Genomic DNA, 25,047 nt, shown 5'->3' with positions numbered 1-25,047 from the left:
ACCAGACTTGAGGCTGGCCTGTTGCCACCATCGTGTCCAGAGTCTGTTCAACCTCAAAGATTACAAGGGTTTGAGGAAAACTTTGAGGATCAAACAGTCCAAGGAGTCGATTGACATATGAGGGAGAGTTCAGTAAATGAGCAACCCCCCTTCCCATTCCACCCCTCCCAACCACCACACCCACTCTGACACCATGCCATCTGAATTGGAACAAATATGTATACTAATTTATCAATTTGTGTAACTGGCCTAGAAAATTGCCTAATTGTACGGTTGGTATACATCACAGTCTGTGTATGTGACCCTGAATACATGACCCTCTTCAGCTCTGTCGCCCAACAGCAGTCATTGAAGTGACACAATGTGGCACCAAACATGCATTCCATTAATTGACAATGGGCTTGGCTGGGCAGTGGGCACTGACCCTGGCCCTTATGACTCTTACTAGAGTCCCACACAAGCCTGGCTGCTGCAGTGTCGCTGTCTGTCTCTCTTCCCTTGGTCTGTCCTGCTGCATGGGGCTGGCCTGCCTCCCTGCCTGGCTGGTGAACACTTTGTCGCGGTAATTGCTGTCGTGCAGATTTTTCATGCACATCATTAAAACTAATTGCCTCACATTCCATCTATTTCACAAATATGTGGTTTAATTATTGCATTGGGGAATAATAATAAATACTCATTTTCTCATTTTCTGAAACACTAAACAGAAGTTGGGAAACATATACCTGGCAGGGTCATTGTTGTGGTTAATTATGACTGAGACTGAATGAGCAATTTAAAGCAACAGATTCCAGAGCCAGTCATCTGAAAAGTGCATAAACGTGGGCAATACTGGACCTGGTCATTCAATGGAAGCATGTACTCCAAGTCTCCATGCAAGCAGATACTGTCCATTAATCACAGCTCTACTTTGTGAGCTCAGTTCAAACATGTAACTGTATGAATGTGAAATCCAGTTCAAGTTCCTTAAAACCAATCTCCAGTCCAAGTTCTGTCCTTAAAATCAATCTCCAGTCCAAGTTCTGTCCTTAAAATCAATCTCCAGTCCAAGTTATGTCCTTAAAATCAATCTCCAGTCCAAGTTCTGTCCTTAAAATCAATCTCCAGTCCAAGTTCTGTCCTTAAAATCAATCTCCAGTCCAAGTTATGTCCTTAAAATCAATCTCCAGTCCAAGTTCTGTCCTTAAAACCAATCTCCAGTCAAAGTTCTGTCCTTAAAATCAATCTCCAGTCCAAGTTATGTCCTTAAAATCAATCTCCAGTCCAAGTTCTGTCCTTAAAATCAATCTCCAGTCCAAGTTATTTGAGGGCAGTTTTAAGGAAGGGAGAGGGAGGGATGTCAGGGGGATAACAGTCCTGAACAAATCCATGACAGCTGAGGTCTACTGCAGAATCCCTCATTTCCAAACAACATTCACTCTGTGGCCAAAGTAATCCTGTACAACAGACCATATAAAACATTCTAAAAAAGCATGCATATACAGTATTTGAAGATATTGTATTGTATGAGTTCTTGATTGATTTAGTGGTAAATTGTGTATATTAAAATAAGATAGGACCTTTATAGCATTCAAATAGCATTCATAGTTCCCACAGCACAGCATGCCTGAGTTACCTATTAAGGCCCTGTGTGAGACGGAGAGAAGCTTGAGGTAGGCAGCAGCCCCTATCCACTAGTGATGGGAGAAACAATCAATACAGTTACAGATCGGGATATAATTTTACAATATATCACAATATAATTTTTGTCAGTATCGTTACATAATTTTTGCGCTAGACAGCTGTACCTTCGCCAAAACTCCAGTATTCTTCCTTTTATAGGTTGTTCTCCATCTTCTTTTTAAATTGTGAGACAACATGGTTTAGCACTATTATTCCTATCACTGATAAAATCTCGTTTTCTTATGGCTCTCTCTTGTCCCTCTGCAACAATATGTTTGGAAGATCGAATCGCAGTAAAATCACCGTATTCTTATCGGCAGACTCAACAGCCTTGGTTTCTCTAATGACTGCCTCGCCTGGTTCACCAACTACTTCTCAGATAGAGTTCAGTGTGTCAAATCGGAGGGCCTGATGTCCGGAACTCTGGCAGTCTCTATGGGGGTGCCACAGAGTTCAATTCTCAGGCAGACTCTTTTCTTTGTATATTTCAATTATGTCACTCTTGCTGCGGGTGATTCTTTGATCCACCTCTATGTAGACAACACCATTCTGTATACATCTGGCCCTTCTGGCCCTTCTGGACACTGTGTTAAAAAACCTCAAAACAAGCTTCAATGCCATACAACACTGGCCTCCAACTGCTCTTAAATGCTAGCAAAACTAAATGCATGCTCTTCAAGCGATCGCTGCCTGCACCCGCCCGCCCGACTAGCACCACTACTCTGGATGGTTCTGACTTAGAATATGTGGACAACTATAAATACCTAGGTGTCTGGCTAGACTGTAAACGCTCCTTCCAGACTCACATTAAGCATCTCCAATCCAACGTTAAATCTAGAATTGGCTTCCTATTCCGCAACAAAGCCTCCTTCACTCATGCTGCCAAACATACCCTCATAAAACTGACCATCCTACCGATCCTCGACTTCGGCGATGTCATTTACAAAATAGCCTCCAACACTCTACTCAGCAAACTGGATGCAGTCTATCACATATACTACCCACCACTGCGACCTGTATGCTCTTGTTGGCTGGTCCTCACTACATATTCATCACCAAACCCACTGGCTCCAGGTCATCTATAAGTCCTTGCTAGGTAAAGCCCCGCCTTATCTCAGCTCACTGGTCACCATAGCAGCACCCACACGTAGCACGCGCTCCAGCAGGTATATCTCACTGGTCATCCCCAAAGCCAACACCTAGTTTGGATGCCTTTCCTTCCAGTTCTCTGCTGCCAATGACTGGAACGATTTGCAAAAATCAAGACTTATAAGAGACTTATATCTCCTTAGTTATCACTAACTTTAGGCGTCAGCTGTCAGAGCAGCTTACCGATCGCTGCAGCTGTACACAGCCCATCTGTAAATAGCCCATCCAACCAACTACCTACCTCATCCCCATATTTGTTTTCGTTTTTGTGCTCTTTTGCACACCAGTATTTCTACTTGCACATCCTCATCTGCACATATATCACTCCAGTGTAAATGGGTAAATTGTAATTACTTCGCCACTATTGACCTATTTATTGCCTTACCTCCTTACTTCATTTGCACACACTATATACAGGTTATTCTATTGTGTTATTGACTGTACATTTGTTTATCCCATGTGTAACTCTGTGTTGTTGTTTTTGTTGCACTGCTTTGTTTTATCTTGTCCAGGTCACAGTTGTAAATGAGAACTTGTTCTCAACTGGCCCACCTGGTTAAATAAAGGTCCAATTTAAAATGTAAAATTAAAAAGTGCAGTATCGAATTGCAATACATATAGAATTGTGAGAATCGCAGTACATATTGTATCAACACCTAAGTATCGTTATAATATCGTATCGTGAGGTCCCTAGCAATTCCCAGCCCTACTATTCACTGCATGGGGCCGGGCTCTCGTTTCCAACAGAGTGCATGTCTTCAGGCCATTACTATTTGCTGAAGATTTGTCCCCTCTCTCCACCTCACAAGCTTTTACAATCCTCTCTCTTAGCCCAGGAAATTTGAAACTCAAACACATATAAAAATGTCTCAAATGTATCTCACAGGTCAACAATACTACCTCCGCTAACTTGATATTGGTGCTTTTTGAAAATTATATAAATAATGACAGCGGAATCGTGATAATCTTGGGGAACCCCTCAATCTACGGTTGGAGGAATTGATGTGCCATTCAGAACATTAAGGCCAGGGAGCCATTCAACAAATGAGGATTGAGGCTCACTTTGTCGAGAATACAAATAACTAAAGAGCTCACCACCAAGGGCCCTTTCAAAATATATGGAAGAATATCTGTTCAAAGTGAAGAATGGAGCCATGCTAAACTCTGGAACACTGAGCCATGTGTGTGATATCAGAGAGGTCATAACACTAACACTCACTTTACCACACTCCCTCACCTTCTACAATACAACATAAACCTGCTCCCAGGAGGTTTTATTAAAGCACAGTTTCATAATTATTTAACGTTGGACTGACTAAGGAAAGGACTCTTGTATTTTGCTACTGAACGGATGTCTTTTAAAATAATTCAACGGTAGGCCAGGCTCTGGGAGGTGAAATCATTTCTATTGAAGGGTAAGAACCAGAGATCGGACAGAAGCCATTTATATGTTAAGTGTTATGGATTCTGGGATCGGCTAGATATATTGCCATTTGTAGTATATGGTACTACAAGTGGAAAGAAGCATGTCTAAAATGTTTCCTAACAAATAAGTAACACTGCAGAATTGTCTCAGCAGAATTGTGGTACACTGGTATTTTAGCACCCCTGATATTGATCAGATTATTTATGTTATTAAATAGCACAGGTTATATTGTTTTCAAAATTGAGCATTTGCACATTTCAGTACCATCATTTAACATCCCTAAGAAGAATTTCAGAGTTTGTCACTGTCCATTGCCCAATATATCATCCAAATCATCCCTCTCACCCACCACTATCTAGCAGCCTAATCATTACCAGCAGAAGTGAGGGAGCTCAGCTCAGGACTGACTGATGACTGGTCCTTTGTGGTAGTTCTGTGGTACTTTGTGCTCTTTTCCCTTAATGGTAAATCCTTAAGGGGTAATCTTTCAGAAAATGGAGGTGCCCTTTTCCTACCTTTTCACTTTTTCTGTCACAGTGCAGTTCTTCAACATAATACAGTAGTTAGGGCATTCACTCTCTCTCCAACCACATCAAGTTGTCTGGGGGGTTTAGTTAACCTGAGGTTGACCCATGACATTGTGTACATTACCTTTAGCCACACTATGTCTCTTCGCCGCACCCCACAGGCTCCCTAATTCAGCCTATAACGAGCAATGTACTGGGGGATATCTAGGGGTGTGTGCCCACTACAGTATGTGTAACTTAAGAATGTGAGAGGTCATGGTCACCAAAACCCACAAACTCCATTCTCCTTGGGATAACATCACAACGTTTTCCATACGGCCATAGAGCCGGAGGGAGCATGATATATGATTGGCTGTGTGTTGTTCTGACTAAACTGTGGTGTGCAGGAGAGTGTAAGGCTATCACAAATTATTGTGAAATAGATAAAAGTTACTTATGTGAAATTCGTGACAGACACAAGAAAAAAGTCACCACAAAAATATTGTATACAGTGCATTCCAATCACAGATAAAGACATTAGGTTACTTAAGACAGAAACAATAGGAAGAGGGTTTGTCGGGGAGGGTCGGTAGGTGTATAATGCGACGTGTATAACCCAAATGTCGTGTGTTCAAATAACATGATAGACAACTTTAGAAGTCCTTGCTACTTTTTAACTACTTAGCATGTCAGCTAACCCTAACCTTAAAACCCTTTAACTACTTAGCTAGCATGTTACCTAAATCTAACCCTTGCCGTAACCCCTACCCCTAACCTTAACCCATAGCCTAGCTAACATTAGACACCTAGCTAACTTTAGCCACAACAAATTGGAATTTGTGTTGAAGAAATTGTGTACTGGACACAAATGCGTTATGAAACAGAAAACCACGTGGTGCCACGAACTTCAAATAAGTCATTTGTGTTTATTTCACAATAAACTGTGACAGTGTTGGGGGGGACGCAGAGGTGGGGATAGCTTTTTGTTTGGTGTTATGTATGTAAATGAATGTGTTCTCAGTCAACTTACTTGGTAAAATAAGGGTTAAGTAAATCAATAAAAAAGCAAAGTCTTGCAGTTCTCTAGTCTCTCCATTTAAGAGATTTCTGACATATCCACTCTCTGCATCATGACACCAGTTACATCACACACAAAGAAACAGAAACAGCTAAATGTAATTGAAGAATGTATTACACTGGACAGACTTCCTATGGCTGGAGCAGTGTAGCAGTGCTCTGCTCCCCTCTCTAGTGGCCCTACATTAACAGAGGCTCACCTACCAAAACCAATGTGTAAACAGAAAAACAACCCTTTCACCTCCTCATCCACAGAAAAACAACTACTGTATATGGAGTATATGCGGTAACTCATTCTAGCTATGTTGTGGTCCATGGTAACTCATTCTAGCTATGTTGTGGTCCATGGTAACTCATTCTAGCTATGTTGTGGTCCATGGTAACTCATTCTAGCTATGTTGAGGTCCATGGTAACTCATTCTAGCTATGTTGAGGTCCATGGTAACTCATTCTAGCTATGTTGAGGTCCATGGTAACTCATTCTAGCTATGTTGAGGTCCATGGTAACTCATTCTAGCTATGTTGTGGTCCATAATAACTCATTCTAGCTATGTTGTGGTCCATGGTAACTCATTCTAGCTATGTTGTGGTCCATAATAACTAATTCTAGCTATGTTGTGGTCCATGGTAACTCATTCTAGCTATGTTGTGGTCCATGGCAACTCATTCTAGCTATGTTGTGGTGCATAATAACTCATTCTATGTCATGCCCTGGTCTAAGTATTTTGTGTTTTTCTTCATGTATTGGGTCAGGCCAGGGTGTGGCATGGGGTTTTTGTATTGTGGTGTGTTTTGTCTTGGGGTTTTGGTGTGTGTGTATTGGGATTGTAGCTAGTGGGGTTATCTAGCAAAGTCTATGGCTGTCTGGAGTGGTTCTCAATCAGAGGCAGGTGTTTATCGTTGTCTCTGATTGGGAACCATATTTAGGCAGCCATATTCTTTGAGTTTGTTGTGGGTGATTGTCCTATGTGTCGTTGTTCCTGTCGCAGTGTTAGTTTACACAAGTATAGGCTGTTTCGGTTTTCGTTAAGTTCTTTGTTTTGTAGTGTTTGTTATTGATTCGTGTTTTACGTTCGTTCATTAAACATGGATCGCAATCTACACGCTGCATTTTGGTCCGACTCTCCTTCACCACAAGAGAACCGTAACATTCTAGCTATGTTGTGGTCCATAATAACTCATTCTAGCTATGTTGTGGTCCATAATAACTCATTCTAGCTATGTTGTGGTCCATAATAACTCATTCTAGCTATGTTGTGGTCCATAATAACTCATTCTAGCTATGTTGTGGTCCATGGTTCCTCATTCTAGCTATGTTGTGGTCCATGGTTCCTCATTCTAGCTATGTTGTGGTCCATAATAAGTCATTCCAGCTATTTTGTGGTCCATGGTAACTCATTCTAGCTATTTTGTGGTCCATGGTAACTCATTCTAGCTATTTTGTGGTCCATGGTAGCAATTAGAAAAACATATGGCCAGAGGAGGCCCAAAAAGAACCTGATTGCCACCTCCACACAGACAACAACTGGTGAGAAGGCAGGACTCCTGGTTTGGGAAGAGTAATGTAAAGTGTCCAGTGTGTGGGTAATGATAGGGCTGTGTGAGCATGGTGTGTGTATTGATTACAGGATCTGTCTAATGGCCCATAAAGCCATCCAAACTGCCAGGGAGAGTTATGCCCTGAACTGTGAACTGTGCAACCTTCTGCTAATCCGCAGTGTGCCTGTAAAGCAGAGTTGGCCTACACAGCTGTCTGTGTAGCAATTATTTCACCCCTGACTGAACAACGTCACCAGAGAGGCCAGTGGCTTAAAGACAAGCCACATTATTAGGTAGATTTGGTCAACATCCCCTATATACATAAACTGAGTATGCACTTTCCTTTCGAAGAGATTTCAGGCTGAACTCTATGTGTGTGTGATGCTAGATGACAATACATATAAACCACATTTTCCACAGTATATTGGCCTGATATCTCTTTCATACAGCTAATGCATTTAGCAGTGTATGCTCTTCAAACAATTGAATGGAACATAACTCCCCCCCCCCCAACAAAAACTCATACAGGTGACTTGGCTGACAAGCAGATATGGTTTTGATAAGGATGAGCAACTGGCCTACAGACATGGAGGCGAAGGAACACTGTCAGATTCAATGATAGGCTTGAATATGCATTGGTTGGATGCAAAGACAGACTTCACGCTAAAACATATTTTGAGCTGTAGCAATGCATGCCTAGCCTCTGGAGCACAATAATCTATTTAGTAGGAAGAAAGCACCACTAATACAAGCCAAAACATTTTTGAATCTATAATACCCAACATGATTGTGAAGCTCTTTATGTGAAGGTAGTCTTTACAAAACACTCACACATGTATGTCCTTGATACTTTACCAGCTGGTGGACACATGTTGATGTGAGAGGAACATATATTAAAAGTGGACTCTGTTTCACACCAAGGCTTTATGACAGGTCCCCAATGACAGCTTCATGACAGGTCCCCAATGAGAGATCCAGACAGGTATGTGGTTTCAGTAGGATGGTTGTAAACCACTGGGGCTCAGTGTTGTAAGAGAAGACACTGTGGGAGAGCACGGACAACATGTACACTACAGCCAGCCGTCTATTTGACAACACGGACCGAAAGAACTCAATCAATCAAAACAAATTACTCTTAGAAGAACTGACAGGTAAATTAACACAATTTCACATATATTATATTCATCTGTGAAATGTGACTATTTTCCCCAATTAAACAGTTTTCAACCCCACGACTCATACATACAGCATATGTACATAGGCATATGTTATGTTATGAGGTTACTACAAAGTATGTAATTCTGAGCATGGGCAGCACAGGACAGCCTGACGCAAAATATACATAATTCCCAACGGTGTCTCCAAATCTAAGTGCACTGGAAGGCTTTAATCTAGCCCCAACAGCAGTGAGGATATCATGGAATTAAAGAAACATTCCACGTGAGAATTTTATGTTTGGAAAGAGGGAGAGAAATAGCAAGGAATGGGTGAATGAAAGAGACCGAGGCAGACTTTCTGCATGAAGAGTTATTTTAGGGTTGGATGGGGCCCTGAGCAGCACAGCAGGCCAAAGAAAGCTGGAAGGAAAATCAAAAAGAACCTCCTTTCTACTGAAATTTCACTCTTTCACTCATTTCACTCTGTCAATCACCGGCTACTTAAGAGGCTGAGAACAACGTTATTTATTTTCTTGAATGATGCACCTTTCATCTGCCCTCTCAAAGACAGCTAAGGATTTAAATCAAGAGGCAATGCTATGCCTTTCATGGTGGGGCCATTCTTTCTTGGCTGATTATACTTGTTGAATGATGAAATAATTCAATACATACCATGCACTATTTTGTCTTTACTATAGTAGGTACAGTAAGTATGACTGCAGAAATAGCTTACTGGATCGATAAGTCTTTGTGCCATGACACTGGGTAAACTCAGTGTGAGGTTGGGGTGAGACGGTCAGGAGGACACAGTGTGCACGGTGGGGACTCTCTCTCCTGTGAGAGGCATTCAGCATTCTGTCCTAAATTGTGGGGAGGAGAAGCCATTGCAAACCCAATGACACTGATGCATAGTGACCCGGGCGGTGTGGATGCCAAGGGCTAGCCCTGTCTCTATGGCCGGTGGACACGTGCCAGACTCAGTATGTAAACACCTGTTGGTCAGGATTTAAATTTCAACTTTGATAGGAATAAAGGAATAGGAATAAACCTCCTAACCAACCAGAAATAAACACTACTAATAGATGAGAGCTGAATGCTCAGTTGGCTCAGATCAACTTTGTGTAATACTGTAGCCCAGATCATGTTCACTGTGAGATAACTGCTGTGAATCTTACTTTCAATACCACAGGTCCATAGATTAGAGTGAGATATCTAAGTGAAGCATGTGTAGAACAGGAGAGAGTCTATTTCTATCTACTGAATTATAAATACTGGATTCCAATTCTGGTACGGTTGTGACAATAAATCAGAAAGATAAATGTCCTTCCATCTAACAAGGTGACCTTTTCTTTCCACCTCAGTTGATTTAATTTGGAGGGTTTACTATTTTGGAAACAGGTTACTGTGGCTGTTTACGATACAAAGCAAAGGAATTCCACTAATCCGATGTTCAGCCTCTCTTTTTCTGGCAATAATTGTTTATCAAGATGGACTGCATTCCCACTGCTTACCATTCCTGGTTCATTTCATGAATTACGGGTTTGCTGGTGAAGTATTCATTCATGCTTTGATTTAAAACTGTGAATTGTGATTGTAAATTAATATTGGCCACGGACTAAGTTCATTTCTAAACCCGGTTCTGGCAAAAGGAGGAACCTGCACTTATTTTTTATCGTGTAAAGAATGTGTGGAGCAGTATTAGGGCTTTACAGTAAAACTTCTTTTTGTAAAGAGAACAGAGGATGACCCCCAAACCAGATGCACCATTTCAGTCCTGTGGGGTGTAGCTAGGCTAAATGATGATTGTAAATAAATATGAATATAAATTGGACATTTTTCTATGGCCAATGGCCACCGTTACATCTCGCTTCACTTTATGGCCTTTGTCAATCCAAGCAGAAAAACCCAAAGAGCTATAAGTCTTATGAAAGCTATCAACTGGATCAGACCACGGTCACATCTGACCATGTAGACAAAAGCATCAAACATGAACTTCAAAGCCTGATTAGAATGTATACTGAACAAAAATATAAATACAACATGGAACATCTTCAAAGATTTTACTGAGTTACAGTTCATATAAGGAAATCAGTCAATTGAAATAAATTCATTCGGCCCTAATATATGGATTTCACATGACTGGGCAGGGATGCAGCCATGATAATTGGCAGCCAGGCCTAGCCAATCCCCCCCCCAGACGATCCCACATGTGAAGAAGCCGAAGGACCAAGGCTCAGGACACGTGGTCTACGGTTGTGAGGCCTGTTGGACGTACTGCCAAATTTTCTAAAACGACGTTGGAGGCAGCTTATGGTAGAGAAATAAACATTCAACTCTCTGGCAACAACTCTGGTGGACATTCCGCATTTTGTTACGTTACAGCCTTATTCTAAAATTGATTAAATTGTTTTTTCCCCCCTCATCAATCTACACACAATACATCATGATGACAAAGCAAAAACAAGTTTTTTGACATTTTTGCAAATGTATAAAAAACAATTCATGGGAAATATCACATTTACATAAGTATTCAGACCCTTTATTCAGTACCTTGTTGAAGCACCTTTGGCAGCGATTACAGCATCGAGTCTTCTTGGGTATGACGCTACAAGCTTGGCACACCTGTATTTGGCACATCTCCCATTCTTCTCTGCAGTTCCTCTCAAGCTCTGTCAGGTTTGATGGGGAGCGTCGCTGCACAGCTATTTAAATGTCTCTCCAGAGATGATCGGATTCAAGTCCGGGCTCTGATTGGCCACTTAAGGACATTCAGAGACGTACCGAAGCCACTCCTGAGTTGCCTTGGCTGTTTGCTTAGGATCGTTGTCCTTTTGGAAGTTTAACCTTTGCCCCAGTCTGAGCCCCTGAGTGCTCTGGAGCAGGTTTTCATCAAGGGTCTCTCTGTACTTTGCGCCGTTCATCTTTCCCTTGATCCTGACTGGTCTCCCAGTCCCTGCCACTGAAAAACATCCCCACAGCATGATACTGCCCCCACCATGCTACACCGTAGGGATGGTGCCAGGTTTCCTCCAGATGTGACATTTGGCATTCCGGCTAAAGAGTTCAATCTTGGTTTCATCAGACAAGGGAATCTTGCTTCTCATGGTCTGAAAGTCTTTTAGGTGCCTTTTGGCTAGCTCCAAGTGGACTGCCATGTGCCTTTTACTGAGGAGTGGCTTCCGTCTGGTCACCCTAAGGCCTGATTGGTGGAGCGCTGCAGAGATGTTTGTCCTTCTGGAAGGTTCTCCCATCTCCACAGAGGAACTCTGGAGCTTTGTCAGAGTGACCATTGGGTTCTTGGTCACTTCCCTGACCAAGGCCCTTCTCCCCCTGATTGCTCAGTTTGGCCGGACGCCCAGCTCTAGGAAGAGTCTTGGTGGTTCCAAACTTCTTACATTTCAGAATGATGGAGGCCACTGTGTTCGTGCGGACCTTCAAAGCTTTTTGGTACCCTTCCCCAGATCTGTGACTCGACACAATCCTGTCTCGGAGCTCTAAGGGCAATTCTTTCAACCTCATGGCTTGGTTTTTGCTCTGACATGCACTGTCAACTGTGGGACCTTATAAAGACAGGTGTGTGCCTTTCCAAATCATGTCCAATCAATTGAATTTACCACAGGTGGACTCCAATCAAGTTATAAAAACATCTCAAGGATGATCAATGGAAACAGGATGCACCTGAGCACAATTTCGAGTCTCAAGGCAAAGGGTCTGAATACTTATGTAAATAAGATATTTTTGTTTTTTATTCTTAATAAATGTGCAAAAATTACTAAAAACGTGTTTTCGATTTGTCATTATGGGGTATTGTGTGCAGATCCTCATTATCTTTCAACAATTTTATAATAAGGCTGTAACATAACAAAATGTGGAAAAAGTCAAGGGGTCTGAATACTTTCCGAATGCACTGTATATATTTCTTGTTTTTACTTATATATATTACATAGCGCCAAACTCTTTTAGACAGATGTAACTTACTAAGCAAAACAACATATAAAAAACAACTGTGTTAACCATCCATCCTTCTACAACAACACAGAGACAGAATCAGGATATTATTGGAAGAATCTGGGACAAAAGCCCATGTTGGACCAAACACACAACAGGATAAGAACTCTTAAAACAATTTAAATCCATATCTAGATCCCCCACCAGACTAGGGTGACCACATATCCCGGATTGTGCGCAACAGTCCCGCATTCAAATAATCATGTCCCACATTTTATAAAGAAATTAAAACACCACTAATTTACAACAACAAAAAATGATTTGTTCCGTATTTCTGTCAGATTTCTAATTTATTTGATGAGAATTGACATTCTAACATGTCTCTTTTGCAGTCACGTTGCGCTTATGACAATATATATATATATATATATATATATATATAAGGTTATGTAGGGTTATATAGGGTTTATCTTTATTTTTACTATTTTTACTAAGACATCAAATCTATGAAATAACACATATGGAATCATGCAGTAACCAAAAATGTGTTAAACAAATCAAAATATATTTTATATTAGACATTTTTGCTTACTACAAGATTCCATAAAGAAAAACCTGGAATGAGCAGGTGTGTCCAAACTTTTGACTGGCACTGTATATACAGTTGAAGTAGGAAATGTACAATTAAACATTTAAACATACATTTAAACTCAGTTTTTCACAATTCCTGACATTTATTCAAAGTAAAAATCCCCTGTCTTAGGTCAGTTAGGATCACCATTTCATTTTAAGAATTTTTTTCATCACATTCCCAGTGGGTCAGAAGTTTACATACACTCAATTAGTATTTGGTAGCAATTGCCTTTAAATTGTTTAACTTGGGTCAAACGTTTCGGGTAGCCTTTCACAAGCTTCCCACAATAAGTTGGGTGAATTTGGGCCCATTCCTCCTGACAGAGCTGGTGTAATTGAGTCAGGTTTGTAGGCCTCCTTGCTCACATACACTTTTTCGGTTCTGCCCACAAATTTTCTATAGGATTGAGGTCAGTGCTTTGTGATGGCCACTCTATTACCTTGACTTTGTTGTCCACAACTTTGGAAGTATGCTTGGGGTCATTGTCCATTTGGAAGACCCATTTGAGACCAAGCTTTAACTTCCTGACTGATGGCTTGAGATGTTGCTTCAATATATCCACATATTTCTCCTTCCTCCTGATGCCATCTATTTTGTGAAGTGCACCAGTCCCTCCTGCAGCAAAGCGCCTCCACAACATTATGCTGCCAACCACGTGCTTCACGATTGGGATGGTGTTCTTTGGCTTGCAAGCCTCACCCTTTATCCTCCAAACATAACGATGGTCAGTTCCTTTTTTGTTTCATCAATCATTTCCCCAAAAAGTACGATCTTTGTCCCCATGTGCAGTTGCAAACCGTAGTCTGGCTTTTTTATGGCGGTTTTTGAGCAGTGGCTTCTTCCTTGCTGAGCAGCCTTTCAGTTGAAGTCGATATAGGACTTTGTACCTATTTCCTCCAGCATCTTCCCCCGGTCCTTTGCTGTTGTTCTGGGATTGATTTGCACTTTTCACACCAAAGTACGTTCATCTCTAGGAGACAGAACGCGTCTCCGTCCTGAGCGATATGACAGATGTGCAGTCCCATGATGTTTATACTTGCATGCTATTGTTTGTACAGATAAACGTGGTACCTTCAGGCTTTTGGAAATTGCTCCCAAGGATGAACCAGACTTGTGGAAGTCTACAAAATAAATTCTGCGGTCTTGGCTGATTTCTTTTTGCTTGACACCATGGGAAAATCAAGAGGCATTGAGTTTGAAAGTTGGCCTTGAAATACATCCACAGGTACACCTCCAATTGACTCAACTGATGTCAATTAGCCTATCAGAAGCTTCTAAAGCCATGATATCATTTTCTGGAATTTTCCAAGCTGTTTAAAGGCACAGTAAACTTAGTGTACGTAAACTTCTGACCCACTGGAATTGTGATACAGTGAATTATAAGTGAAATAATCTGTCTGTAAACAATTGTTGGAAAAATGACTTGTGTCATGCACAAAGTAGATGTCCTAACCGACTTGCCAAAACTATAGTTTGTTATCAAGAAATTTGTGGAGTGGTTGAACAACGAGTTTTAATGACTCCAACCTAACACGGAACCCAAACCGGCTGTGCTCGTGCGCTATTATGCATAAATAGATTTTGTCCCTCTACACCAAACGCGATCACGACACGTAGGCTAAAATATCAAAAACCAAACATTAATTTCTGAACCAAGCTTGCACTTGCTAGCCTAGCAAATTTGTCCTGAGATATAAACATTGAGTTGTTACTTAACCTGAAATGCACAAGGTCCTCTACTCCGACAATTAATCCACACATAAACGGTCAACCGAATAGTTTCTCGTCATCTCTCCTCCTTCCAAGCTTTTTATCTTTAAACATCAAACACCCACTTGGGTATAACCAATGAGGAGAACAATGAGGGGATGGGAGAGGCAGGATTTAGCCCTTGGCAACGCAGATGCTCGTTGACGCGTGAAAAACTGTATTATTCTTTGTTGCACTGACTCTCTTGCACAGGCTCCATGTACACTCACTGGACTCTAACCACACACACACTGACACACACACACACGCATATTGACACCACACACATTCATTCACATTCCTTCACACTCTTCACACAAGTGTATGTAAACTTCCGACTTCAACTGTACATTACCAAATTTTGCGTGAGAGAGATTTGTGTATGTGTGGGGGGACACACAGAAACCCAGACCTTTTATAAACATAACATTTCAAAAAAATCCTAGGGTGGCGCAGTGGTTAAGGGTGCTGTACTGCAGGACGCATGACTTTCAACCTTCGTCCCTCCCGAGCCCGTACGGGAGTTGTAGCGATGAGACAAGATAGTAGCTACTAAATAATTGGATACCACGAAATTGGGGAGAAAAAGGGGTTAAATTAAAAATAAATAAATAAAAATAAATAAAAAATAAAAATCCTTGTCGGCATTCTAACTGGACAACTAACAAGCTAACTCCTGCCATGTACAGTGTTTGCTGTGTCTTCAACCTGATTCAACAAGCATGTATTGTTGAGAAACCACAACAAGACACCAAAGTCACAGTCCCAAATCCGCTTTCCCAGGTGAAACTTACCACTTCAAATTCTTCACATAGAATTTAATCAACGTGGCTCAGTGAGGATATGTTTTTACTTATGGCCCAGTTGACATCCTTTTCTTTCCCCCTGGGTTAGTTTAAATGTTTTCTCATGTGGCCGCCCACAACTACTGCTGCCCTGTTAGGGTCTGCAGTAACACACTCCGAGAAAGTGATAGTTAGTGAGGGGTTTCCACCACCACGGAGGAGGTTCTCCATTAAGGGGGGTCCTTGTGTTAGCACCAGGCCAGGGCCCGACCCAGTGTTGTGGTGTGGGGTTCACTACACAGCTGATAGTACCCTACCCTCCAACAACACCTGGGTGAGGGCCAAACTACTAACAGATACCAGATGGTAGTGGGATGGAGACCTTCTTAGATGGTCTACAGTACTGTGTTTAACATGAATGGTTTAGAAGGGGACATGTTACTTTCTAGCAGGTGAATCTGCTTCAACCTAAGTAATTGACACCTCTGTAAGTGTGCCTTTGGCTGGCTTGAGAAAAAGAGGCAGAATCAGAGGTGGGAGAGAGGGATAATGAGGAGGCTGGCTAATGAGCTTGCTTTGTAATTGGATGAGGTGACTTTATTGACTGAGTTGATAGGCAAACAACATCAGCTTCTGTAGCATGGGACAGTGTATGTGTGTGTGTGTGTACTGCTGTCTAGTCTTTGTGGGAACTGTTTCAGCCTAGAAATGTAGGTTGTGAGGGTTTCACATTCTGTGCTTGTAAAGCTTAAAGATAACTCTTTATTAAACAGCTTCTCCTATAAATCCTGATATTTCAGTCTGCAACATGATGACAGACACAAATAAAAGGAAAAACATTCTGAAAATGTTTTGGTAGGCTGTAGAATAATATTTGCAACCAGGAGCTGGTTTGTAGGTCACAATCCTCTCTCAACAAAAGAGATTCTTTAAGGCTGCTGCCCCTACTAGGAAGCATACAGAGCACTTAACAACCCACAGAACAGTAAAAAGGCAGATGTCAAGAATGTTACAGTGAAAAGCTTGGTAACACTTGAAAGCTGTTAAAATTCTGCCGAAATTGTGTTTTAAAAAGTGGGCAATTATTCACTCCCCCTCAGTATCTGCCATTGACTTTTATGCGGCAGTTAAGATCCAATATTTCTGTGGTAAAAATAGTGCAGTTACACCCTAAATGAAGCCCTTGCGTCCAACAGAGCGAGCCAAATGCTAAGCACTGGTAATTTACATGTTAAAACTCTACATGCAAATCCACATGAATAACATGACCATGGAGGGAATATTGACACATTCGTAATACCATCTGACACTATATTCTTACACAGTTCGTAGGCATTGGATTTGGTGTGTTTCATACTCAGGGCCAAGCCTGAGAATGAGCAGTTAACAACTTGAGACATGATTGAGAGAGATGGTCAAGAGACAGTCATGAATGATTGTTTACCTGAAGGCAGATATGAATACTTACGCTTTATACAGCGGTTGGTCCCAGAAGCCACAGCCCATCCAGAGCAGCACTGGTGACCTCCACATACATTAGGTCTGCAGAGAGAGAGACAGAAATGGGATATGTAATATATACTGTACGTAATGTTTCAAATGGACTGGCATGCAGGAAGTACAGTACCCCACAATTCATACTTCATAAGGGGAATAATGGTTAGAGTGTTCATGGTCTCAAACCTTAACATTCCTATCTGAGATTTAATTCTGACCCCACTATAGTTCCACATCCCTTAATGTGGTTGGCCTATTGAAGGAGCACCTTAGAGATTCGAACATAATTACATTTGAAGCAATAACATTTTCAGGCAAAGCATGAAACTCTATCTGTGAGTGTAGAGCCACACACCACTCTCTCTGTGTTGCATGGAGTCTAGAGTGAAAACAAATACATGGCTATCTGAGCCTAGGAGAGAAGAGGAGAAACAGGAAAAGCACCCAGGCTGCACATTACATAAATCTCCAGGCAAACTGTAATAACTGGATTCTTTACATACTTTAATCAGTAAGAACAGCACTGGCCAATTTTTACAGGGAAATACATGAAAAGCCACCACACCACAAGAGCAACTCCAGGGCAAATTCAAACCTAAAACAATAGTGCTTGTATAAATCGACCTCCCATCATCTTGCCACAAGATATTAATGGCAGTTTGTTGAGTGATTGTATGACTTATGCAGATGTGGTACGATATCTAGGCTGAGTCAGGAGATGACTAGTAAACTGTTAGTGTAAACACAGGGATACAGTAGGACTGGCTGCCTTCTGTTAACATCACCTGGTCAGACAGCTGTTGTTTTTCTAGTTTGAGAGTTCTTTAGATTGTGGATGGATGGATGGATGGATGACTCTTTGTGTAGACAAACACTGGAAGGAGACCAATTACTCTGATGCACATTTAATGATGAACTGACCACATTCACAAACATGCATCAAGTCAACTGTTCTCTTTTGACAATTAATACACATCTGACCAATCAGATTTTAGCAAAGTAGTTGCTAGGAAGGTAATTAATTACCTTTACCTTTTCAAGAACTACACAATACTTAGAAAACAATACCTCCCATAAAATAGTCCTACATTTTTATAAAGATAAATTATGAATATGAACCACACAAAACAGACCAGGTCTGTGGGGATGTTGATGCTTATATGCAGGGCTCTACGCTGACCTTTTTTAGAAGGAGCACATGTGTGCCTAAGTTGAAAAATGTAGGCACAATCAAAGAAATTTAGGAGCACAATAAAAAATATTTGAGGTATTAAAGCTAGAATCCTTCATTTTTATAGGTGCACCGGTGCGCCTAAATTAAAATTCCAGGGTGCACAGCGAAATATTTAGGCACATATGTGAATAAAATGGTCGCACTGTAGAGCCCTGATATGGATGGATCATTCCTGAAAGCCTCATGGAGAGTACACTAGCATGGTAAAAGAATTCCAAGCTCTTCATAGCGAAACCATTCATAAAAGCTATAAAAATATCAATGATGTCATATTTGCACTCGTCATGACCCATTTCATGCAGCCAGGTTGAGCAGTTTTCTGAGTTGGAGCAGTCAGCGGTCTTCCTGACAGACTTTGCTGGAGAGGACATGACAGGTACACCGTATGAAACTGCCTCTCCCCGAGGGCTCACCAGAAACCAGATGGTGAGTAAGGAGAGAGTGGGAATTCCAAGAGGAAATGTGTCATGCAGACACACGCTCTCTAACGACCAGCAGAGGATTCATTTCAAGCTAATGAATCAGAAAGAGGTGAAAAAAATGTGAATTACCACGGGGTAATGCCTCTGAAGATTTATGGCACCTTAACTGTTACACCCCCTTAAACTCACAGTGCCCTATTCAATCAAACTAGTAACTAGGTTTCTGGATAAACAAATAATAACACTCTTTCTGTCAGGGGAGCAACTTTGGTTTTAGAAGTGGGGGGGACGTAATATTATTTTTATTTTTTTATCCAGTGTGATAAACACTCCAAACAGCCTACCCAATCACTCGGAGGCGTTCGCATGGTCCTAAAGCACACCGGTGCATCGTTTTGTATCACATACAAATGATAAAACCGGGGGGGGGAAAAATTGCAATTTCAGAATGTGGGAGGGACATGCCCCCGTCCCCAGTGAAAGTTGCGCCCCTGCTGTTTGTACAGTGAAAAAGTATGTTGACAGCCACATGGATTGGAATTGATGTTTTATTGACATTTTGTAACATTGGCTTGTTGAGTACATGAATTCAAACATGCATTCTTAAAGCACAATAAATAAGATGTTTTTGGTTACAGTACCGAGTATGATGGAATCAAGCCCATAGTGTTGTGTGGACGTAAGTGCTTCATGCTCTGCTTTCAGTTACAGTAATAAAGACATTGGTGCTGAACACACTGATGCTTGAATGTCTCTAAATCTCCCTGTGAAAGGCTATGGGAACCATAGACCAATGTATGTGTTGCGTTTGCTTTTCTGGAACCAAGCAACAAAGCCTACCTGAGCAAGATATCAAAAGCAGAACGGGGGTTGAAATCAGGGCACTCAATGTCAGACATGGAGTCCGCTAGGCATTCCTCACCATGCCTATACAGCAGTGTATGTGCTTTCATCCCCCAATTAGAATGGTTCCTCATATTGCTAATAAAGTGTCCCTCCGAAATTGGCCATATACTGTATTTAACCTGATTCCTATAGGGCTCGGTGAGCGGCCCTGTAAAGACATACTCAAACAAGAATATTCCATTTAACATTCAGGTAATGTCTGTAACCCAAGGTGAACTTTTAAAGTCCATTCTGATTATAATGTAAACACCTCTTTCCTATGTGTGCCATGCTTTGTCTTGTGGAACAAACAGGGTTGGCTGCACGAGGGTTCATTTAGCAAAAATAAATAGGTTTTAATGGACACAACCGATGGTGGTTCTGTTTGGCCAATGGCACAACATATTAATTTATGGTTAGATCAGAATCGCCGTCATAATCATTGGCCTGTACAGAGAATTAAGTCAAAAGTCCAAATCCCCATCTCCATCCATGGTTTAAGAAAGGGCCGATTTAGCAAGCTAGCTACTGCAGGACATAAACACAAGCTAGCTCCTTCAGGACATAAACATAAGCAGTACAGAAACAGACACGTTTTTCTGAAAATGACATTTTTCTTAGGAAGTGATTTGATTGGTGTGAAGCCAAATCCAAACTGGCCTCCCTTGGGGGAAGTTTTGATGCACCAGGGCAACCCACAGTTGAGCTCAGCTTAACGCTGATTGGCTAATACTTTTAGAAAAAAACAAGGGAGGCTAAATGCTTGCTGGTATCAATCAATCAAATGCTACGGCGACAATATGTTATACTCTTTTGGTCCAGACAGCATCAGATACATTGGCTACACATACTGAGACAAAGGGGAGCTGTTTCCCTAGCTCGGATGAGTTCTCAGGTGAGATTCAGCGACTTGCGAATCGACTGAAAATTATGAAAACACAGAGAGAGACAAAAGAGAAATTACACTGAACAAAAATATAAACACAACATGTAAAGTGTTGGTTCCATGTTTCATGAGCTGAAATAAAATATCCCAGAAATGTTCAACATGCACAAAAAGCTTATTTCTCTCAAATGTTGTGCACAAATTTGATTACATCCCTGTTAGTGGGCATTTTTCCTTTGCCAAGATAATTCATCCACCTGACAGATGTGGCATATCAAGAAGCTGATTAAACAGCATGATCATTACACAGGTGCACCTTGGGCTGGGGGTGATAAAAATACACTGCAGTTTTGTCACACAACACAATACCACAGATGTCTCAAGTTTTGAGGGAGTGTGCAATTGGCATGCTGACTGCAGGAATGTCCACCAGAGCTGTTGCCAGAGAATTGCATGTTAATTTCTCTACCATAAGCCACCTCCAACATTGTTTTAGAGAATTTGGCAGTACGTCCAACCGGCCTCACAACCGCAGACCATGTGTATGGCATTGTGCGGGTGAGCGGTTTGCTGATGCCAATGTTGTGAACAGAGTGGCGGTGGGGTTATGGTATGGGCAGGCATTAGCTACAATGAACACAATTGCATTTTTTCGATGGCAGTTTGAATGCACAGATACCATGACGGGATCCTGAGGCCTATTGTTGTGCCATTCATCCGCCGCCATCACCTCATGTTTCAGAATGATCATGCACGACCCTAGGTCGTTAGGATCTGTGCACAATTCCTGGAAACTGAAAATGTCCCAATTCTTCCATGGCCTGCATACTGTGCTCACCAGACAAGTCACACATTGAGCATGTTTGGGATGCTCTGGATTGACGTGTACGACAGTGTGTTCCACTTTCCGCCAATATCAAGCAACTTATCACAGCCATTGAAGAGGAGTGGGACAACATTCCACAGGACACAATCAACAGCCTGATCAACTCTATGTGAAGGAGATGTGATTGCGCTGCATGAGGCAAATGGTGGTCACACCAGACACTGAATGGTTTTCTGATCCACGCCCCTACCTTTTTTAAAAAGGTATCTGTGACCAACAGATGCATATCTGTATTCCCAGTCATGTGAAATCCATAGATTAGGACCTACTTAATTTATTTCAATTGACTAATTTCCTTATATGAACTGTAACTCAGTAGATTCTTTGAATCGTTGCATGTTGCGTTTATATTTTTCTTCAGTATATAGAGTTATTTCATTAATTAGATTAGACTAGAGCAATATACAGTAGAGATGGGTAAAATCACTGGGGAAGCCAAGCCAGAAAAAAACGCCATATTACAACCTATGTGTCATGATAATTGCATTACTTGCTCTATAACCTGTTAGTTCATATGCCTTGCGACCGTGATATATAGGCCTAAGGCCGGGTCCAAATCCCTATCTCCATCCATGGCTAATTTGGGAAAAGGCCAATTTTAGCTAGCTAGCTAGCCACCGGAGGCCAACAAACACAATGAGATGCACAAAGAGTTTCTGTTAAAACGTATGCTCTCAGTGCGATGTGATTGGAGTGAAGCCAAATACAAACTGGCTTCCCTTGACACTTTTGTTTTGGTGCTCCAGGGCCATTCAGAGTTGAGCTCACTCAGTTTAGCTCAACATTGATTGGCTATTATTTTATACAAAAAAATAATCAAGGGAGGCCAAATGCTCGCTGGCTTCACTTGCACTCAATGCTAGAGGCGCAACAATGTCATACTCTTTTAGACCAGACAGCATCAGATAGATGGCCTACACATACAGAGACAAAGGGGAAGCCTGGCTTCCCTTGGCATCCATGAATACACGCCACTGGCAATATAGCCAATGTTTCCTAGCCTATATGTGTGATATAAGCACCCAGTTTGCAGTTAGCAAGCACACAACTGCATAGGCTACAGATCACTACAGATCACCAACTAGATTCAGCTCTTGGGGAACCCTGCTCGATGGTATAATACAATCATTGTTGTATAGCAGAGTAACAGCAAGTGTATGCCTACCAACTAAGCAAAAGTTTCACTCTAATGGACTTGTGCTTATTCATGACATTCCCCACAAGCCACCAACATCAATCACTGTCTCTGAACACCAATGACAATGATGTAGCCTTGATACAGGTGTTCATAACTACCCTAGGCCTACACTCACTGAACCCTATACTCACTTTACAACCCCGGGAAGAGACAGCAGGTATTATGTATTTAAAAAATGATTTAAATGATTGGTACATGTGTAGGATCTAAATGTCATCACACCATTGCAGGAGACTTGTAGTGTATCTGACTTGTGTATTTGAGGTTTACAAAGGCTTGAGAAGTTTGTAATTTCCACTTTGAAATGTCAGTCTTGATTTTCCCTTAAGAAAAATGTGTTAACCCCTAAAGGATTATTTTCCTGCTGTAGCATACTGGCTCAAATTAAGATCCTACATCTGTAGACTAACTGAAACGCACTCCTGCAGGCATTTTTTTTTACAACCGATAACAAGCAAAATCTTACCCTGCAAGGCGTCTGGTGTGCGTGGAGCTGGGTTTGTTGCTCTGTCTGTAAATTATTCGGGGTCTGTACTGTGATGAGTGGTGGGTGCCGAGCTGTCTTGCGGCTCTACGCGCAGCATCTTGTGCAACGGTGGAATCGTCCGCCGGGTGGGAAGCTTCTGTAATGGGAGCTGGAACTGGTTTAATTACCGTCGCGTGCCTGTTATCTCGTTGATATAATGAGCTCACAGGAGCCCCGCGACCGGAGTGCGATACATTGTGAGAGGACCTGTGCGAGCTTTCTCTGGATGGTCTGGCGGGGTCAGCGTCGTTCGCTCCCCCTGCGGAGTGACCTTGCCCCCTAGCTCGCGCCCGGAGCTGATCCCACATCTCCTGTCCACCACCTGTTGAGTCCTTCCGACAGTCACACATTCGTACAACTGCAATGGTTAAAACCACTAAAACTGCAATCCACAACCGGTTCATATTTTTGTCAAAAAATAAATTGCTGCTGCGTGTACCTTGGTGACTTATCAAGATTCCGTTTTTTCGATAGTCACGCGCGATATCAAGAGGTTAAATATTGAGGCGAACAGAATTATTTAGCAGCAATGTAGTCCTATTCTTTCCCAAGCATGCGAAATGCTCTTCATAATGTCCAGGTAAGCATTGCGCAGAATGGATATCAATATCTTAAATATACGTATATCAATTCGCAGGTTTGACATATGCTCATAAAATCGAAAATGTAAAGCTTCCCTGTACTTACAAAAACAATCGATTATGAAAATGATGTCAGATACATTTTAATCCATCTGTAATAGTTAATGGGTTTTTTTCGCGCGCGGGCAGCAATGAGATTCCAGGGTTGGAGCCACAGTACTACTCGAAGTGAAAGTTCTCGACTTTGAATGGTGCTCCAATGGATATGACCACCTTCTTGGATCTGAAATCACCGGGAATTTTTGGGAGGCTTTGCGTGCATTTTACAAGAAGAAACTCCCCCTTCGTGGTCTTATTGATGCCTACGCTCAGCCCCCCTCGGTCCAAGCGCTCAGCGGCCACACAATTGCTACCAAGTTACAGTATGATATGTTTCCTTGTGTGTTAATAAAATATGCTCCTCTATTCTGCCATTGAATAAAATGCACGTGTAGCACGCAATTTGGATACCACAGAAGGCTACAGCGTTCAGATTTTCGGGGAATTAGACAATTGTTTATTCTGCGAGTCTTTTGTAATGGTCATTCTAATAAAGGCAAATTTAGATTGAGTAGGCTATGCTAGATTAAGTCAATGTGTCATGCATGTATAATATAGCACTTAATAATAAACGGCTAACTATTGAGTAGTAGTAGAACAGCAAGCACTCATTATTGAACATTGACCTAACAATATGATCTTTGTGTCACACAATGTGGGGGATATGGGTAATGCACACATAGTTCAAGCTCAATTTGAGTTCTTGGAAAACTAGAGAAGTTATATAACAAATCCCATTCATCTTCCCCTTTCATCCATGCTGCATCATCAGTTTCCCTGTCCTTGACTGTCTGGAAACAACATTTATTTTCTCCCATAAGATCTTAAACAACCAACAGAGAGTTGGCCGCATCATCCCATTCAAACCACAATGATACACTTATACAGTATGTCTTTCATCTCCTGTCTCCACCATGCCAACACCATTACTGTTGCACACATCTTCCAAAAATCACAAAAGTAGCTGGGTCAGCATGCATGGTCTGTCCATTTCTTTTCTATCCCACGTAAGTGAAGTAGGCTATGTTTGTATTTCTTTGACCTAGTTTCTTGGGAATTAATGAACAGAAGTTACTACATGCAAGACAATCATCATAACTTCGCTGTGTGTTTGGGAGAAGCAACGCTAGCTGTCTTTCCTCTGAGTAACAGCTGACAGAGGAGCATTGGACCCACCAGGCTCGCTCCTGCTCTGCTCAGC

The 25,047-nt window shown here is 41.6% G+C and overlaps 1 protein-coding gene across 3 annotated transcripts in view; it reads right to left on the bottom strand.

Moving 5' to 3' along the window:
- LOC112261798 (latent-transforming growth factor beta-binding protein 2) overlaps positions 1 to 24,070 on the bottom strand; it is a 148,842-nt gene extending 124,772 nt beyond the window's left edge. Inside the window, exons 1-2 of one of the 3 annotated variants that reach the window (XM_042330032.1) lie at positions 23,107 to 24,070; positions 17,101 to 17,174 (exon numbers count right to left, since the gene is read on the bottom strand). In XM_042330032.1, coding sequence (XP_042185966.1) covers positions 17,101 to 17,174; positions 23,107 to 23,570 — 538 coding nt within the window. In that variant the 5' untranslated portion in view covers positions 23,571 to 24,070. The remainder of the gene's footprint in view (positions 1 to 17,100; positions 17,175 to 23,106) is intronic. The other 2 variants (XM_024437411.2, XM_024437410.2) reach the window with 2 other exon arrangements.
- Between the last annotated feature and the right edge of the window lie 977 nt (positions 24,071 to 25,047).

This window comes from Oncorhynchus tshawytscha, linkage group LG11, assembly GCF_018296145.1.
Source record: "Oncorhynchus tshawytscha isolate Ot180627B linkage group LG11, Otsh_v2.0, whole genome shotgun sequence".
Lineage (NCBI taxonomy): Eukaryota > Metazoa > Chordata > Actinopteri > Salmoniformes > Salmonidae > Oncorhynchus > Oncorhynchus tshawytscha.
Note: the sequence above shows the minus strand (reverse complement) of the source record. Positions and strands in the feature narration are given on the sequence as shown.